This window comes from Salmo salar, chromosome ssa27 (assembly GCF_905237065.1).
Source record: "Salmo salar chromosome ssa27, Ssal_v3.1, whole genome shotgun sequence".
Classification (NCBI taxonomy): Eukaryota; Metazoa; Chordata; class Actinopteri; order Salmoniformes; family Salmonidae; genus Salmo; species Salmo salar.
In genome coordinates this window covers 19,778,235-19,797,068 of record NC_059468.1, presented here as the reverse complement: position 1 = coordinate 19,797,068, position 18,834 = coordinate 19,778,235, and the positions used below count along the sequence as shown (strand labels likewise).

The 18,834-nt window shown below is 42.9% G+C and overlaps 2 protein-coding genes, 1 long non-coding RNA gene and 8 other non-coding genes across 16 annotated transcripts; 3 read left to right on the top strand and 8 right to left on the bottom strand.

Annotated features, from left to right (window-relative positions):
- Positions 1-139: 139 nt before the first annotated feature.
- LOC106588652 (uncharacterized) lies at positions 140-3,236 on the bottom strand. The gene is made up of 8 exons (XR_001324687.2): positions 3,166-3,236; positions 2,421-2,485; positions 2,090-2,148; positions 1,806-1,870; positions 1,565-1,612; positions 1,300-1,353; positions 690-770; positions 140-493 (listed from the first exon to the last, which is right to left on the bottom strand). It is a non-coding gene; the product is annotated as an uncharacterized lncRNA (long non-coding RNA).
- On the bottom strand, positions 562-632 carry LOC123731012 (small nucleolar RNA SNORD99). Its single transcript, XR_006762517.1, has one exon. It is a non-coding gene; the product is annotated as a small nucleolar RNA SNORD99 (small nucleolar RNA).
- LOC123731013 (small nucleolar RNA SNORD99) lies at positions 824-892 on the bottom strand. Its single transcript, XR_006762518.1, has one exon. It is a non-coding gene; the product is annotated as a small nucleolar RNA SNORD99 (small nucleolar RNA).
- LOC123731009 (small nucleolar RNA SNORA44) lies at positions 1,126-1,255 on the bottom strand. Its single transcript, XR_006762514.1, has one exon. It is a non-coding gene; the product is annotated as a small nucleolar RNA SNORA44 (small nucleolar RNA).
- Positions 1,694-1,772, bottom strand: LOC123730998 (small nucleolar RNA SNORD103/SNORD85). The gene has a single exon (XR_006762504.1). It is a non-coding gene; the product is annotated as a small nucleolar RNA SNORD103/SNORD85 (small nucleolar RNA).
- LOC123730999 (small nucleolar RNA SNORD103/SNORD85) lies at positions 1,964-2,044 on the bottom strand. Its single transcript, XR_006762505.1, has one exon. It is a non-coding gene; the product is annotated as a small nucleolar RNA SNORD103/SNORD85 (small nucleolar RNA).
- On the bottom strand, positions 2,237-2,372 carry LOC123731000 (small nucleolar RNA SNORA16B/SNORA16A family). Its single transcript, XR_006762506.1, has one exon. It is a non-coding gene; the product is annotated as a small nucleolar RNA SNORA16B/SNORA16A family (small nucleolar RNA).
- LOC123731001 (small nucleolar RNA SNORA16B/SNORA16A family) lies at positions 2,653-2,778 on the bottom strand. The gene has a single exon (XR_006762507.1). It is a non-coding gene; the product is annotated as a small nucleolar RNA SNORA16B/SNORA16A family (small nucleolar RNA).
- A 1,763-nt stretch (positions 3,237-4,999) lies between the features above and the next one.
- Positions 5,000-7,229, top strand: rb39b (Ras-related protein Rab-39B). The gene is given in 2 exon segments (NM_001140706.1): positions 5,000-5,488; positions 6,597-7,229. Coding segments are annotated over 2 exon segments (651 nt in total). The 5' UTR covers positions 5,000-5,273; the 3' UTR covers positions 7,033-7,229.
- A 4,171-nt stretch (positions 7,230-11,400) lies between these two features.
- Positions 11,401-18,617, top strand: LOC106588649 (glucocorticoid modulatory element-binding protein 1). Of its 6 annotated transcripts, none has more exons than XM_045709662.1 (10): positions 11,401-11,520; positions 13,084-13,231; positions 13,437-13,483; positions 13,584-13,702; positions 13,901-14,004; positions 14,258-14,406; positions 14,724-14,861; positions 16,197-16,334; positions 16,722-16,859; positions 17,141-18,617. In XM_045709662.1, the coding sequence occupies exons 2-10, from the start codon at positions 13,101-13,103 to the stop codon at positions 18,118-18,120; spliced, it is 1,944 nt and encodes a 647-aa protein (XP_045565618.1). In that variant the 5' UTR covers positions 11,401-11,520; positions 13,084-13,100; the 3' UTR covers positions 18,121-18,617. The 6 variants fall into 6 exon arrangements, with proteins under 6 accessions (XP_045565618.1, XP_014033306.2, XP_014033310.2 ...); XM_014177831.2 differs by having other exon boundaries at positions 13,581-13,702; XM_014177835.2 differs by lacking the exon at positions 11,401-11,520 and adding an exon at positions 11,777-12,053.
- LOC123731010 (U11 spliceosomal RNA) lies at positions 11,595-11,730 on the top strand. Its single transcript, XR_006762515.1, has one exon. It is a non-coding gene; the product is annotated as a U11 spliceosomal RNA (small nuclear RNA).
- Positions 18,618-18,834: the final 217 nt, after the last annotated feature.

Sequence of the window (18,834 nt, the reverse complement as noted above, 5' to 3'; positions counted from 1 at the left end):
TGGTCAGGACTTGTAATGGGAGCTTTTCATTGCAAATTGATACTCTGGAAGTCCTTTTGTCCCCTAAACACATTGTAGGGGTTGCCTTTAATTTAAAGGTGCCCCCAATATTTGACCAAAAAAATGAGGTCTTTGTACGTCAGGGTTAATTCAACTTTATTTTAGTCAAAGGGCTTTACAAGTACAGAGCAAAATATTTTCCCATCACTGTAAGTCTGCCACACAATACATAAGTAGTTGTCAACCTGGCTCATGGGAAGGGATATAGGACACAAATAATTTCTTTATTTAGCCATCTTACAAACCTCACTTTCATTGAAAATCGTGAACAGTGTGCATGGAAGGATGTAGGCCTTATCCATTTGAGCAGCAGCTACATACAGACCCTTAGTGGAATTCCCACTAGAGTGTAACAGTTAATGTGATTGATGCTATGCTGGCAAGAGAAAGCCCTTATGGTGTATGACAGGCCTCAGCCATCTTTTAGCAAGACCTGAAAATAAAAAAGTAATGTTTTAGTGGCTGGAGACAATTTGTATCATACACACTTTGAAGGTGCTGTTCTGATCTCAGTCCCATATCCGCATGTTTCATCCAACAGTCACATTTAAAGATTTCAATCATTGATCAGAACACACCAGAGACTGCACAGATATTCAGTGATTAGCGTGAGGCAAAGCATGACGTACCTTAACCCTGATTACGGGTATATCAACGTTGAAGTGTAATTGGTCAATGCCAGTCATTTCACCCAGAGGCAGTTGCAAGACCTGCAAATGAAATAAATGTCAGCTTCTTGATACACACACAATCCAAGGATTGACTCTGATCTAAGTCCCATATCCGCATGTTTCATCCAACAGTCACATAAAAGGTATCAGAATTGATCAGAACATAACAGGCCCTCTGAAGAAAAATCACAAGCACTTATCCCCCAAAAAATGACAGTTCAGTATATACCTACAGATAGACATTCCATCAAGGGACCTGGATTGGGCCATTCCATCTCAAGTGTTGAGGCACACTTGTACATTCAGCAGTGCACAAAGTAAGCTCTTAACAGCAGGATTTACATTGGTGGAGCTATCAAAGCAAAATTACTAAGGTTCAAAGATTAAGCTAAATATCTGTAGGACAGTAGAGTGACTACCTCAGGCACAGAGAGGCTAGGACAGTCAAAGACTCCCCATTTCTCTGGCATACACTTGGAGAACCAGAGGCTAGTCAGAGCCCGGGTCCTTAGGATAGCATGCTATCATGGGGACAAGACAACACTTGTTTTAAAAGAAAAATCCTTACCAGCCGTTCAATCCCAAGGTGATTGGGTCGTTACCACTTCAGTTGGTACGAGACCTGATGAGAAACAAAGTGACCTTCGTGGGATGATCAATCTAGGCTCATTTGCATTACAAAGCATTGAGGATGTTTGTAATTCATTACTACCATCTATAAACAGGCTCAGAAGTGGAATACCCACATTTATCATTTCACCAGGTAGGTTAAATTATCAAGGCAATGAGGGCAAGTGTGTCACAGCCAGAATGAAAGGCAGACATTGAATTACCTTCAGAATGTTCAGTGGTTAATTCTCAAGCCATCTGATGTTATAAACCTATAGAGAAAACTGAGTCAGGAGACAGCTACATGTTTTTTTTACATAGCAAATTGTGTGGTTTTACTCTCATTGCAATATCTTGGCTCAGACGAGTACTATAAGTTCTCATCAACGAGGTACTCCTCTAAGTGAGGGCAAGTTTGTCATCACAGCCAAAAGGTTAAGAGATTTTTTAGAAAATCAGAATTACCTCCAATTAGAACTTCCACTGGTTCATTCTAATTCCATTTTATAGGGTCTTCCGATTGACTAACCCTGTAGAGTGCATTAGAAAAATAGGATCAGGTAGAGATACTTCGTTGTATAGCCAAAACCACAGAATTTACATTCAGTTAAATCAATGATATATCTGGGCTCAGACGAGTACTAAGAAGTTCTCAGCATCGAGGCATTCCTCTAAGTGAGGGCAAGTGTCTCATCACAGCCAGAATGAAGGATGGTGAAACGTCTTGAAATCATCCAGCATAAACGTACCTTCTGCATATCCATTTGTTAATCCACCGTCTGGGGTCTGATCAGAAGATATCATTGGGCTTCGAGCGCATAGGGAAGCAATCGATTAGAAAAATTAATCCATCATATGACCAATACATTTACATGTTCTACGTACAATGGTGCATGGAATGTCCTTCCCCTTAATGTTGCTGCGTCAGTTACTTTCGAACTGTACAGCGACCGTCGGTGAAAGTGTTGTTTTTGGCATCTTGTTGACCATGTCTGCTACAAGAACGCAGGAACGGCTTCGATAGGTGCCTGGGTTTTAGAATGGGTTGTACAGAGATCATAGTTCATTGACACTGCTCACCTATTCTGCAGTAGTAATGCAGCCATATTGGGTTGGGCAGGGTTCATCGTATGCGGTTTGTCCACCTAGAAGCAGAGATCAATGATGAGGTACTCAGTATGGCTAACCTTAGCCAACTAGCTAGTTGGCCTACACTCACTGCACAAAATCTAACAATTGCTAGAATAACCATCTACGCAATGTGACATGGTTAGCCATAGTTGCTGGCTCACAGAAGGAGAAGAAAAAAAATTACTGTTCTTTCCCAAATTGTTGCTAATAAGTTACACCTTCACAGCATCCGTCGGTAAAACCATGGCTCCTTTGTTCACCGATTCTGCCAGAAGAGTGGACTGAATCGGCTTCGATAAGGGCCGCGAGCAGCAGCGGCCACGTGGAAATCACAGGCCAACATAACTAACAATGAGCATCAAACTAGCGTAGGTATGCATGTTCGAAATGGTACATGTAACGTCACGATTAACATTAGCTTGCCCACAAGGTTCACAGCAACTACTTTAATTGCTAACGTAGCTGGCTATATAGCCAAGTAGATCACAAGAACGTGCAGGTCCCGCCGGAAGTTAGTCTACTCGTCCTAGGAAAGCAAAACGCCAGAAAACCGAAAGCAAAACGCCAGAAAACCCATTCAAACATTAAAGTACATGCTTTTCCCAAAACATGTGATATTGGCAAATAAGTTGACCAGCTTTCACTTGAATATAAAAGGTGATGTCAGGCGATAACTCTTTTGCTGGTGACTCACCTTTGCATTTAGCTTGAACTGAAGAGAGAAAGAAAACCCGCCGTCTATTGGTTTATATAGTGTGGGACAACATGGCGATTGGTCCACATGTGTCACATGGACGAGATGTATGACGGTATATGACGTTCGCCATAAATCATAGACCGCTATCAACATAGCTACCAATGCTAAAATGTGGCATAAATTAGATAGCTAATGGCTACTGATAAGACTAACAATAAATAATGAACAAATAATACAACGAAAATAGACGGGGTAAAAAAAAAAAAATACATGTTTGAAGAGAGGCAAACAAAAACATTTTCACTTGAAGCTATTGCTAATTTATTACACCTGGTCAATGCAGTTCTGACCAAGACAAATTAATGGATTGCTGCCAGTGCCAACACTTGTGCTTTTTGGATTAAGGCATCTGAGGTTGATAAAGGCCACACACTAGTATTTATTCCAGACGTCCTATGCCTATACGAGTTGGCAACAATAGGAAATTACACTTCCGGATTTGAAAATAGATGTGTAGGTCTGTAGGTGATAGAATAATTTGTATGTTTAAGATAATGACTAAAGTATTCCACCCTGAAACCATATAATTGTATGAAATGTGTTAGAGTCATAATCCAATAATGTGTGTGGCTAGACCTTTTAGACTAGGCCATTGTGTTACTATTTTGCAATATGAGCAGGGTATAGTTGAGACATTCAAGGACAACTGAACTGTCGACTTGTGATAACGGTGAAACTAATAACTGGAAAGAGGCCTCCCCAGCCTAGGGAGGAGAGCAACTGTTAGAAACGGCTAGGCTTGCAGAAGATAATAAAACATGTTGTAGAAGTGTGATAAACAATGTATGTGAACTTTGGAAAAATACAGCCCACCTAAAGCGAGGTGGTGTTCCTACTGATGTGAGTTCATTTGTGTGTGTGCTATAAGAAGACTGTGTTCTCATTATACATTTTAGTCATTTAGCAGACGCTCTTATCCAGAGCGACTTACAGTAGTGAATACATACATTTCATACATTTTTTTTCTCCGTACTGGTCCCCCGTAGGAATCGAACCCACAACCCTGGCGTTGCAAACACCATGCTCTACTAACTGAGCCACAAGGGACAATCCCACAAGGTTCACAGCAACTTTTGAAGACAGAGCGCTCTCTGAATAAAGAATGTATCTATTACAGGCTGAGACTGTCTATTTCTTTGAACTGGAGCTTTACAACCTTCGGGAATTAGACAGAGATATAAAATAGTTCAGTTAAAACATTGAGATATAAATTGTCGTGACAGTGGGACATCTATGCAATCGAGGTGTATATTGTTAGTAGGCCAATAGTGTTGAAAGTGGTTACTTTAATCAATGCTTTTAGGCAAGCCTAAGTGAGAACTAAATTTCAACTGAGCAAAGTCAACAACCCAACAAACGCACACACTGACTGACGCCAAAAACCGGTCTCAACATTTCAGCACCAGGGACAGTTCCATGACTGCTGAGACTAAAGTTTCATTGAAAAGCCAGGATTTAATTGCCTTTCGAACGGACTTAACACAACAAATACAAGAATATCATGCAATGCATATCACAATTCGTGTACATCGCAGGAAATAGTTTCGCCTACAGCTCATGCTATGCAGTCATGGCCATGTCAAGTCAATAAGCAATTTATAGACGGACCAGGCATTGGCTCCATGGAATTTCACACCAATTTGAGAGTCGGATAACAGCTTGCCTTATCATCTGCTAACTATATTTTCACACTGTATAGGCCTCACGTACGATTCATATTTTCATGATCGAAATTACGCTTCGTGGCCTTGGCCCATAGGCTAGAATACAATACAATAAGGCTATAGAGTTGTCATAACATAAATGTGACGTTGTATTCTTTTTATGGTGATGTTCTGAAGCAATAGGCCCTATAATAAAGCCCGTGCATGGACCTGGGTAGGTAGCCTATCACTGCAGCACTATCGCTCTTTGCTAGCTGGCGCTCCCATCTCTGTCTGACCAGAAGGCAATAGGCAGCAGCAGTCACTGGCTTTGTAAACACAACGTGCTGCGCAGCTTTGTTTCAGAACCACCACCATTGTGGGTCTCTCTCTAGCCATGTCATGGATATTTTGTGGCAATATCAGTTCAGGATAATTTTGCTCGGAGACTCGACGGTAGGCAAATCGTCTTTGCTGAAGCGGTTTACAGATGGAATTTACAGCGATGTAGCGGATCCAACGGTCGGTGTTGATTTTTATGCCCGTTCGCTAGACATCGAGCAAGGGATTAAAATCAAGCTTCAACTGTGGGACACGGCTGGACAGGAACGATTCAGGTGAGATGTAGACAATACATGTTATCCTAGGCCTATATCTGTTATCAAAAATCTGTTGACAAGATCATGTACTTCATTATTTCCATCAGTATAAATTAACCGATTTGTATCAAATAAGTAACACGCACCAGCCCTCACGATATCTATTGTGATCGGTTTACAATTTTTGGTGAATAACAGTGGAGAAAAATGTTCGTTTTTATTGTCTCTCTAGTCACCCACAGAGAAACGAGGTCAGTAATCGTCAGTCATGTTTTACCCTATGACTGTAATAACCGTGGCCCCTTACTCCAATCTCCATCATAAAAACAGTCACAAAATTGTGGCGCATCATCAGTTACATTCATTTACGGATGATGGGCAACAACCTCGGCTTGATATTGTTTTGTGTAATACACTAATTAAATATCCCTTTAAATTACAATGATAAGAAGGTTTTGATGCCTGTCTTTGGATGGAGTACACTCAAATCCAGTTATTTTTTAAGTGTCGTTTGTTGCTGCTGAGATGGCCTGTAAATCCACAGGCATGTCTCTCTCTCTCTGTTACATACATGTTGTAATGTGCCTCTTTGTAGCCTAGTCTGCAATGCCCAGACATGTACAGTAGCCATCCAGGAGCCAGTATATTGTAATTGAAAAAAAACATGTAAACAACATAATTCATTCCCCACTGATGCCTGTAGTCTCAGATACAATTCCTCTAAGATCATTATAACTGTGTTTGCAGACTCTGCTCTCAGATCTCCCTTTCCTCTTGAAGCCAAACCTGCATGTCTCTGACAGCATATTATGGAATAAAGACTATTTTCCCCTAGGAGGTTCACAGTACACACCTAAAATAGATTCTCAGTGGCATGAATGAACTGTCTCTACAGGTCTGTACTGTTAGTTATCATTCCTTTGTAAGCCACAAGTGATGTTTTTCCCTGGATCTGCAAGGAGTCGCAGATCTTGTTATGCTGTTTTGCCAACTCCAATATGGCTGTTGTCATGCTATGAGTGTAGTTTGGTTCAGGGTTACACTGAGATTCAAGTCAGCATTGTTTAAATTCCCGTTACACTATGGGTCAGAGCTGAATTGTAACATCTCCTACTCCATCTTCCAGGTCCATCACTACTTCCTACTACCGTAACTCAGTGGGCGGGCTCCTCGTGTTCGACCTGACCAATCGCAAGACCTTTGACCACGTGAGGGAGTGGCACAAGGAAGTGAGCGAGCACATTCTGCCTCACCACATGGTCTACATTCTGATTGGCCACAAAAGCGACCTAAACAAGGACCGGAAGGTGACGCGGGACGAGGCTGAGCAGCTGGCGGCGGAGATGGGGATCCGCTATGTGGAGACATCGGCTAAGTGCAACAGCAACGTGGACCGGGCCTTCCAGCTGCTCAGCAGGGACATCTATGAGCTGATGAAGATGGGGGAGATCACCACGAGGGACGGATGGGACGGGGTGAAGAGCGGCCTCACCACCGGGGTCCTGTACCCGGGCGAAGAGGACATTGAGGTGGAGCCGAGGGAGAAGAGCTGCAACTGCTGAGAGACTGAGCCTCGATCTCTGACCCCTGACCTCATCCATGGTCATGTTCATTAGGCACTAAATGGAAGAAAACGGACTGAAAAAGAGAGGGACTACTTGGAATTGTCCATTAAGAAACGCACATTTTTATTTTCCGTTGCGAAACGTTTTAGGAAACGTGTTCCGATATGTGCCCTAATAAACACGACTCATGTCTCCACTGTTGTTCCCCCTCTCTTATCTCCACAAGTATCTCACATCGTCTCACAGTTTAGTCAGTTTCCCATCGAAACTAAGCCACAGTCTAAAGTGAGGCCCTTGTCCTACGACATCATCATCACGCGTCAACGTGTCACCCTATGCTTAGTGTAGATAGGATGCCAGTCCCCTCTGTATCAGTTCCTACAGAGGTCAGGATGGAGCTGCTTTCTGATGGGAGTACACGATACACATCCTGTAGTACACATCTTGATGTGACAAAAGCTTCTCTACAAACACAAAAGTCTGAGTCTTTAGGCCAAACACCAGTGTAAATCCTTGCAGTGGAAAAGCATCATACATGTACATGCTAAAGTACAAAAATTAGCATCACCTGGGTAGCTTTGGGCCCAGTTAGGTAAGGCAGACACAGAGGCTGCATTTTCACAGGCAGCCAATTCTGATATTTTGCCCAATTATTGTTCATTTGACCAATGAGAAAAGGCCTTTTGCCAATAATTGGGCAAAAGATCAGAATTGGGCTGCAGCCAGAAACACCTGTATGAGAGCGATCAGGCCTTGAGTTATTCCAGTACGTATCCTATTCATTCCTGGATGCCCTTTGCTGCCGCAGGACTTACTGGAGTCAAGCAGGCAAGGTCTGGACTTGTGAACAATGCATTATTGCGGTCTGGCGTCACTCCCATTACGTTGTTGTTGGTTGGCTCCTGTTTGGCTGTGCGTGTGTGTGTGTGCATATGTCGTTGCTCTGCCTGCAGTCCCCTGAGACTGTACATCATGTTCGGTATGGTTCGTTTTGGCGTTAAAAGGTTACTGATAATAGGCAGGGAGAATAAACTGTACTCTGTATGTGTCACCACAACCCCCCCCCGTCCCCTGCTAATCAATATGGTCCTGTAGACTACTAATCTATGTAAGTGCACATAAGCCAAATCATTTTCATGTTGCATCATGTTGTAGACTGCCTACTTCAGAGCAGATGAGTAATGTTTTCAACATTTTTAAAAACACATCTATCATTTGTAGTACATTGCTGAAGTCACAAACCATTTGGTAGCCACTCTTTGTATTTGTATACTATATGGCATATTAAAAAACAAAACAAACCTTCCAAGGTGGGTCTTCAAGGGGGAAAACCACACCAAACTATTTTCCTTTAACTGGAGAGAGGTATTGGCTGACTTTAAGACTGCTCACATGGGGCTTTTGTAGCCATAATAACAATTTATTGGCATTATTACATTATCTGGTTGAGAACATGACATTTCGGCCCTAATGGCTTCCATGCTCCATCAGAATGGTTCCGATATCAAGACAGCCAGAATTTTGCACTGCTCTGACTATAGGCCCTTTCTGCTTGCAGAGAGGCACAGGAAGATAACTCTAGTTTCCTTTGGCTATTACCTCTATACAGCAAACCCCAGTGCAGATAACAGTTGCGCTGAGACTTGGCTGTAGATTCTGGTGTTACCATAGGAGTGTACAGCCATGGATCAGGGCCTAGACAACCTCCCTCCTTCCTTCCCCTCAGCTCACCTTGTCCACCTCTCACCAGCACCACACCTCACCAGACACTTCACACACTGTAGATGACAGGAGAGACATTGTGCATTCAGCAACAGTGACTTTATAGGATATTGTGTTCTATGTTGGTTTTGTGTTTCAGTGGTCATTGGGCAAGTTCCAGGAGCATACGGGCTGTATAATGGTCATGCGACTTGACTTGTTGAAAGGAATGTCTAACTAACTAATCTTTTGGAAGCCTTTATATACATTCTGGCAAACAATTTACAAAGCCTCAGCAAACAATTTCTTGACAACAGTATGTGTTTGTCTACATGCAGTCCTTATGTTTTGCCTCTTGCTTTACAAAGTCTGATGCAAACATAGTTTAGTTGTTCCCACACTCATGGGTTTAACCGGGTTTATAGTTATGCAGTGGTCAATTTTTTAGCTCTAGTGAACATTCACAGACTTTGATTAAACCTCTGTTATAACCCAGGTCATAACCCATGTCTCATTTCTTTAAAAGTTAAATCAGTTGGCTAACTAATATCTATGACAATCTGTATTGATCCGTGTTCTTGTTACAGTAAGGAAGGACACATCTATAAAGAGAAGGAAATACCGAGGCCTAGGGAGAAGAGACATGCCCTTTAAATGAACAAAAACAGTCTTGCCTGGGAATGTATAGAAATAGAGAATTATATTTTTCAGACATGGTTTCAGAGGTATGATAATGTAGGCTGCTGTCTGTTTGGTCATCGCAATTCAACTCCTTTTGAAAAGCCAGCAAATATTTCCATTCTAATCCACATAGGAAGTTAAAGTCAAATCATGTTCCTTATAGTATGTACCTCTTTCATTTTTCAGCTTTGTGTGTAATTTATAACAGGGTTTCTTTTGTACAGCTGTATTTTTAATGCTTATAATAATGATAATATGTGCTGTAATACAGCTGCTTGTCAGTGAATGCAACATATTCCTGATCACTGAGTTTGATAAGGAATCTTATTGGCTGTATTGCTACATGAGATATGAAGAAAACAGGAAATAGCAAGCTGTGGTCATGATGATGCCGATGACGGTCTATGAAAAAGGTGTATCTGGAGAAAGGCCCATGTCACTGAGATGGAGCACCAGCTATATTCAACAGCCTACTCAGGCTAAAGGACTTGAAAGAAGAGATTGAGCTTGGTTCTTGGATCTTGACACGTTGCCAGTCGAACTAGAAAAGTTTAGATTTTAGAGCAGAAAAATGCAAAATAATTGATATTTTAGAAAGTGTTTAGTTGATTATAAGTAATAAATGGCAATTTTCATTGTGATGATAGTTATATCATAATACTGTAACTCGAATATCAATCGACAAAACAATCTATTTAAATCTGTAGTATCCAACAGGTCCTTGATAGTACAACAACATATGACAAATCACTAATGCATTTGTCTTGCAAATTCAGTTTTTTGGCAAGCTTGGAACTAGACATTGCATCACAGCAGTGCAGTTGATCAGCCTCTATTTTGCCTCTGACTAAGTCTGATCACAGTTCACAGCCTGACGGAATAAATGTTATTTATTTTCTATTCTAAATGTTTTGGGCAAGGTACTCTACTGTTAAAGGGGTATTCAGTCAATAAACAACATTATGTCCATGGTGCCATATTATGATTGACCATCTCCATGCCAGGGTTGTGGCGTCCTCTTTTGGTAACAACAGAACTGCATACCTGACCCACTTAGCTGAATCACAGTGCAAATAAAATACTAAACTTCAACTAATAAACATAAAACTGTGTATGGTAATAATAGTGATGGTGTGTTTTAATTTTCATAAGCCTCTGTTGAAAATCACAACTGTTAATTGGTATAACTAATCAATAACAACAATAACGGATTAATATCACTTGTGGAAATGAAGCCGTTCACTGATATTGCTTTCACTTGCACCCTCCACTGCTGTCCAAGCTCACCTTAAGAAACCATATATAGACTTATGGTAGAAACAACCGTGGTTCTCAATGAAACATCTGGAGTGAGGAAATGCAGATACACACAAGCTAAAGGTGCAAATTCATTAAAATGACAGTGCAAATCCCTCTGTGCAATTTCTAATGTACATTTAGTTTAGCTGAGCTGTATCATATGGTTTTGTAAGCTGTGAAAATGTGTGATTATTTGATATGTGGTGAAAGATAAAATAAATGTTATGTTAAATTAAAGAAAGACTTGTTGCATTTATATGATCATATCTTTTTAAAGTTAATTATTTTATGAAAGTGACAGTAAAGGTATTTTGTAAGCCTACTGAGCATGGATTTTGGCCTGGTACCGAGTCTAGATTGGTCTAGATCAGGGATGGGCAATCATACCAATAATAATACAATTAAATAAAACATTGGAACTCGTTATGGATGTGGGTACTTGAACCACGAGCCACTGCGGCCCCTCATAATGAGATCCGTTTTTGGGATTTGAAAAGAAATGAATGGTATATGGATGGACACGCCAGTACACCGATCCAATATTTGTACATTTGCGGGGGAGTCGTGAACGAGTACACACTTCAGGAGGAATGGGACGCAAGAGGGTCGGTGGTAGTGTCGATTTGGAACAAAATTGCAAGATCAGCCTATCTATCCCATGATGCTTTGCGTCAGAAAAAATTACAGATAAATGAAATTAATTCTGTTTGATTCAATGCTATCTCTTGTTTTGCCATCTAAAATATGATTTAAATACATAACCCAACTGAAAATCACAAACAGAACATGTTTCGTAAAATAAAGGTAATTATATTCTCTATCCTGACTGAAGTCCCTGTGTTCAGAGACCGGATTGTAGAACTGTGTATTTTAACGTAAAAAAGGGCTTCTGCTATGTTTAGCACAGGGAAGGTGGGGATTCTCCACTTTTCCTGCGGAATCTATATCAAGAGATTTCGGAAGCATAATTTTTACTTTCTGGGGTTGCGAATGATCGTGAATCTTTGCGCCCCAATATGTTGTACAAATAAAGTGGTGATTAATTGTTGTGCGGCGCCTGTACAAACACAGACAGGCCTGTGCCACTAGTCCACAAAATTAAATATTCAATCGCTAAAGCAGGTCGTAACCCGAACGTCAGTGAAATAAGTGATGATTGCCGTCAAAAATGTTTTTTTACAGAGACTGATTGTCAACAGGCTTGTGTTTTATGTTTGACCTATTTTGGGGGAAACAGCATGCATGACTGGCGAGCCGCGCTATATCTCAGGAAGTGTAATTGCACGAAGTGCGCATGCCCAGCAGCTTGTAGGGATGTATTCGACTTCGTAAAAACGGTAAGGAAAATCAGAACGATGGCTTTGTAATTTTAGGTTTATTCGGCTTATAAAGGCGAACTGATTTATATGCTAGGTAATGTCTATCTCCACGTAGAGTTTGGTATTTGTAAAGGGGCAACACCCCGGGCTCGCTCTGAATGGCGGGGCAACGCCGTCGCCGCGTTGTTGTTTTCGTGTACGTGCTGCCGCACAGGGACGTAATTTTGAAGGAGCGGAGAAAAGGAAAAAGTTGAACGAACGGGCGCACGCTTGTTCAGAAAAAAGCGTCACGTAACCTCCGTCACTATGTAAATATCCAAGGTGGCTAGTAACAGCCCAGCCTCAGGTTGCTTATTAAGCTCCAAACCTCTGCCCAAAGTCCATTACTTTAGTTAGCCTAGCCATCTTGCTAGCTACAAGCCGCCACCGTGCTAGCAAGATAGTACATTGTCATTGCATGGGCGTAAGCCGTTCATATATACCTCACTGGTGTAGGCTATTCGGGCAAATGGTGCATTAGCAGCTAGCTATCTATGTTAGACCTGGTCTTATGACTAACTAATGCACTGCACTGCCCATACCCGTAGAGAAATAGTGAAAACATGCTGTGCATGAAGTTTAACTAGTAGCTAGCTAACGCAACGTTTCTGTGGGTATGGGCAGTGCAGTACACTAGTTTAAGTTAGGAGATCCGGTGTAACAATAGCTAGCTACTAGTAAAAAGTTATGCACAGCAAGTTTTGTAGAGATCAAGTAAAAAAGGAAACTAGCTAGTAACCATGTTGTGCCCCCTTTTCTAAATATGACAGAATAACTGAGTAACACTTTGGAGGTGAAAATGCTGAAAAACCATACTGTCATTGGCTGAAACGTTGAGGCAATGGAATCTGTTTACGGGCATGGTCTGCCCTAAGAGCATCTTATCCAGATTCTGCCTTGTCCAGTCTGTCCTCCTGTAGTCTTTCTCTCTCTCACACACACATTATTCTAATCTACTTTATTTGTAACCATTGTGCTCTTCTTCCCTATACTCACCTGGGGCCTTCAGTAGGCTACACTGGGAGGATGGCACAAACCGAGGTGACAACGGTCTCCATGGGGGACCTGGTGGTGATAAATGCTACTGATGAAGAGAATGGTGATGATGAGGACAGCAACACACAGGTCATCCTCCAGCTACAACCAATCACAGCAGGGTAGGTACACACTGATGTTTACTTGGGCCTGATTAGGGGAAAAGGGGACAAGACTAGTATAAGAGAGTTGGTTCGGTGAACCATGCTCACATGATGGCTCCCCAAGCTAATTGCCCAGGCTTTACTTTAGTGAGCTAATATAGTCAGACCCCGCTTTGTTTTTTGGCAACATATTCATTTGTTGTGTTTCATTTTCCCCTTGCAGTATGGAAGAGTCAGGAGAGACAGACACAGCTGTGGAGGCATACCCAGGTAAGGTGTGTGTGTGTGTGTGCGCACACACACATATATATATATATTACACATAAATAAACACACACAAAGTATATCATAAAAAAATGTCCTTCAGAAGAAGCCACAGTTGATGGGGAGGAGGTAGAGCTGGGTTATCCAATCACATGTGGAGAGTGTAAAGCTGTGCTGCTGGTCAAGAAGTTTGTCTGTCCTGGAATAAACGTCAAATGTGTCAAGGTTAGTATTGTCACGGTCATTGTATTTTCTACAGAAATCATCAAGTTTTTCAAATGTTAGTATGCAGAGAAGGAACAGCTCAGCCTGCCAGCTATTGATATACTTATAATCCTGTTTGTATAGTTATATGTTTGTAATCCCAGTGAACAGGCATGGTTCCTTTCTAAACTCTCTCCCAATAACGTCTGCCCCATGCAGTATGAAGACCAACTGATCAGTCCAAAGCAGTTTGTCCACATGTCTGGGAAGGCTACACTGAAGGACTGGAAGAGAGCTATCCGGATGGGCGGGGTCATGCTCAGGTGAGCAGAGTCGACCAGTCCCAAATCAGCCTCTAGCCCCTAAGCACTTGTGCAGAGATCTGAGATCATTAGATAGGCATAATGTAGAGGTAGTTAGAAGTTAGAGAGGTGGACCAGAAACTGGAGGGTTGCCTGTTAGGATCCCAGGTCTGAGGGGAAAATCAATCTGAGGATTGATGTAGACGATGTGTCCCTTCTTGTACCTCTATCTTTCCACACTCTAGTCCTTTATCTAATAATCTCTCTCCTTCAGGAAGATGATGGACTCTGGGCAGCTAGACTTCTATGAACACAGCACTCTGTGCACCAACACGTGTCGTAGCACCAAGTTTGACCTGCTGATCAACAACACGCGCTTCCCCCCTGATGGCAGCGGACTCACCACACCCATCTCCTCACAAGGTGAGACCAGACACACCTCTCACTGAGGGCTGTAAAGATCTCAGGTTGTCTGTGGCAAAACAATTTAAAAGTTTGTCAGGCAGTTATTGTCTGTAAGGAACCTTTAAATCCTATTTGTTCCCATTTAACTTGTTTTTTAATTGGTGATATCGTACACATGTACATTAACTTTACATTTTAATTGGGATATATATATACAAGTTGGGAATACAGTATCAGTCAATAAGCATCCAGGACCTGAACCATCTGTGTTATTCTGTGTATTGAATATTGTAAGTAGTGTAGCTGACCATGTCTCTCCCTTGTTGGACATGTAGCCCAGGTGGTGATAGGTAATGGTGGCCAGGTTGCCATGACAACAGAGGAGAGGTCAGAGATTCTGACCGGAACAGTGGAGTGGAGTTCAGGGGCTGTAGCCATGGAGACAGAGAAGAAGGAAACCAGTGAGATATCAGGTGTGTTCTTCACCCAAACAGCTCCCACTAGTGACTATTTACTGTAGTTGCACTCACAACTCTGATGTCAAATATATTTAACAAAAATATAAATGTGACATGCAACAATTTCATTGATTTTACTGAGTTACAGTTCATATGAGGGAATCAGTCAGTTTAAATAAATTAATTCGGCCCTAATCTGGCTCCGAGTGGCGCAGGGGTCTAAGGCACTGCATCTCAGTGCTACAGGTGTTACTACAGACCGGTTTGATCCCGGGCTGTATCACAACCGGCCGTGATCGGGAGTCCCATAGGCCGGCGCACAATCGCACCCAGTGTCGTCCGGGTTAGGGGAGAGTTTGGCCGGGGTAGGCCGTCATTGTAAAATAAGAATTTGTTCTTAACTGACTTGCCTAGTTAAATAAATAAAAAATATCTATAAAAAATCTATGGATTTCACATGACTGAGGACACAGATATGCATCTGTTGGTCACATATACCTTTAAAAAAAAAAATGGGCCTCACAATGGTCCTCAGGATCTCGTCACAGTATTTTTGTGTATTCAAATTGCCATTGATAAAATATAATTGTGTTTGTTGTTTGTAACTTATGCCTGCTCATACCATAACTCCACCGCCACTATGGGGCACTCTGTTCACGACGTTGACACCAGCAAACTCCTCGCACACACCAGGGGTCTGCGCTTTGAAGCCGGTTGGCCGTACTGCCAAATTCTCTAAAATGATGTTGGAGGCGGCTTATGGTAGAGAAATAAACATTACATTATTTGGAAACAGCTCTGGTGGACATTCCTGCAGTCAGCATTTATTGTCCCCAGCACAAGGGGCACCTGTGTAATGATTATGCTGTTTAATCAGCTTCTTGATATGCCACACCTGTTAGGTGGATGGATTATCTTGGCAAAGGAGAAATGCTCAGTAACAGGTATGTAAACAAATTTGCTCAGAACCTGAGAGAAATGTTTGCATAAGGAACATTTCTGGGATCTTTTATTTCAGTTCATGAAACATGGGACCAACACTTTACAGTTGCGTTTATATTTTTGTTCAATGTAGGTTTCTGGTCATTGATACAAGACTAATCTAAGGTTCATACCTGGGTCAATTACATTATGTCAGATACTTGCTATTCCATGGAACCAATGGAATAATATCCAAAGTGCAAACTTCGCCCACCCTATATGCCGGTCAAGCTAAACCAACCACATCTCAAGTATTTGAAAGTATGTGACACATGTAATTGACTTAAGGTCTTTCTCATCTCTCTCTACCTCGTTACTCAAATGGCATATAAACTACTTTGAACTTGGCTGTGTCCTTTGTTCCCCCAGAGGAGACGTTGAACTTCTGGAAAGGCATAGCTGACGTGGGCCTGATGGGGGAGGTGGTGGACAACATCAGGACAGAGCTGCTGGAGATGCTGAGAGGAGTGCAGCTACGCAGCGAGCAGGCAGCCCTGCAGGACGCAGGTGGTTACTGGTACCTAGTGCACAGGGGATAGGGTACAGGGTACCGGTACTTTCTAAGGGTATATGCATGGTGTCACACAGGTGCAATGTTGGTTTCTGTTGATCAAGTCTGGGGATTAAATAAAGTAAAGTCTACATTATGGGTCTTTTGTGGAGCATCCCCCAAAATAGGGGACACATTTTATGTCTTGTTGAATTGTCTTACTTTAGTAAGTGAATAAAGTTTACACTTCTTTGCTTTGATTAATTGATTGACTGATGATGTGTTGTTACAGACGATGTGAGTGGGGGAGGGGGGTGGATGGATGTGTTGTAAGTGACCCTGTGATTGGTTGATGCATGTGTTGTTACTGACCATGTGATTGGTTGCCCACTGATGGATCTCAGATTCCTGTCTGGTAGAGGTGGCAGTGTTGAGTAACCTGGCCCAGGTGTTTGGCTTGCTGGACTCGGTCAAACACATCCTGAACGTAAGGAGAGAACAGACTGACCCTGGAGAGGAGCAGGTCATTAGCACACTGACCAGTGAGTAATGATCAATTCAGTTTTAAATTCAGTAACTTCAGGCAGAGGAAGGGAGATTGAGATATGTGTATATATATATATTCCAATGATGTTTTGTTCCGGATCATTTCCATTTTAGTCATATTATTTAATGTCAATGGTCAGGAAACAAAAAAGCCAAGTCTACATTCAATAGCAAAGATGGACCTGTATTGGATCTTGCCTCAAACTTGCTAATTGATATGGTTGATTACTGTAGAGCACCATCTGAGTCATTTCTAACCTCTGACTGATCTCCACAGACCTGGAGCTGCAGCTGGAGGAACAGAGACGACAGCAGCACTTCAGAGCTCAGCTCTGCCACCCCCAGCCCCACAACAACATCAGTCACACCCCAGGAGGCAAACCCACCAAGCCCAAGGCCAAACGACCTCGCTTGCAGCGCCCAGCCTCCACCACCCTCCTCACCTCTTCCCTCTCCCAGCCCCAGACAGCCACCCTGCAGCCCCAGCAGTTCACTGTACTTTCCCCCATTTCATTCTCTTCCATGGGCCGGCCCTTCTCCCTGTCCGGCTTGTCTGGCCTGTCAGGCCTCCCCATGGCCACGCTGGGTCAACAGAACAACACGGTGACCCTCCACACCCTACCGGCTGGCGCCCAGACCTTCACCCAATACATCACCACCATGGTTGGGGCCGACGGCAAGACAGAGACCCTGACCCTCCAACCGTCCCAAGGGCTGACGCTGGTGGGCACCACCCTCCAGGATCCAAGTCAGCTGGGAGGAACCATGATGAGTCCCTTGGAGCTGGTCCAACTCACCCAGGGAGGGGTGCCCGTCAGTAGGGAGATGATGGTTGAGCAGCCCATGGGCCAAGTTGTGGAGAGTGGGACAATGGTACTCCACCAGGAGGGGATGGTACAGGAGGGAGTAGGGGACAAGAGCCAGGCACAAACGACCGTGACCGAGATCGACCCTGCACCGGGCGACCAGGACCAGACCATGGGGGCGGTGATGGAGCTACAGCTGGCCCAAGAAGGAAAGGCTGAGGTTAGGGAGGAGGGTTCCGCCATGGTCGTCCATGGTGGGATGGATGTGACCATGGTCTCGGGGGAGGGAATGGTGGTTCAGGGGGAGTCAGAGGATGCCCAGGGGGAGGTTCTCGAAGCTGGGCAGCAGCGCCAGGTAGAGGGGGTAGAGCTGGATGCTAACGGGCAGATCTCATGCCTAAGGATAATGGTGATCGAGGAGGGGACTCAGGAAGAGGACAAGGCCAAATGACCCAGCTCTGCTTGGCAGACAGAGACAATACCCTCTCCTCTCCATGTTGCCATGTGAGACAGTAGGGATGGACTAGCCTGGTTCCAGATATGTTTGTGCTGTCTTGCCAACTCTGTGACAATGATCATAAGAGCTGGCAAAACAGCTGGGTGGATTCATAGTCCGAACATAAAAGAGCATGCAGGCAGACTTGTAGTGTGAGTAAGTGTTTGAAGTATGCTATTTACACAGAGAGCTGCCAAAGACCTAGCCTTCTTAGAGAAGCTGTGGTCCTTAGCAGCTAGGCCAGAGTGTCCATTATTTTCATTGTTGTTTCATTCATTTTTATCAAAACGACAACACAGCAAGGCACGGTGTCTTATGTTGTTTGTTTTGTAACACGTGTGTTACCCTTTTGGTGTGTGTGGCTAGAGGTCTACTGTGGGATGACCGCAACAGTTCTAAAACAATAAAGTCTGCTCTACATTTCTTTCATTAAATAGAAAGCATACCACTTTTTTTTTTTACCACATACCGTCTTTTCTGCAGTTTTGGAAAACAAAACAAAGATAATATGTTGAGCTCACCGTTGTCAGTTCTGTGAATCGACACTTATTGTATTCTTCACTGGAAGCTTTTTCTTTTCAAGATTTGCATAATTTTTCACGTGATTGACTGTATGGCGATAAATGCAGTAGATGTACAGTATCAGTCAAAAGTTTGGACACACCTACT

What these genes read in the sequence shown, in the direction of transcription:
- LOC106588649 (XM_014177831.2), top strand. Translation starts at nt 13,101, where the DNA reads ATGGCACAAACCGAGGTGACAACGGTCTCCATGGGGGACCTGGTGGTG. An exon ending in ATGGGCGGGGTCATGCTCAG is followed by an intron (nt 14,005 to 14,257) that starts GTGAGCAGAGTC and finishes TCTCTCCTTCAG; the next exon opens with GAAGATGATGGACTCTGGGC. An exon ending in GGTCATTAGCACACTGACCA is followed by an intron (nt 16,860 to 17,140) that starts GTGAGTAATGAT and finishes TGATCTCCACAG; the next exon opens with ACCTGGAGCTGCAGCTGGAG.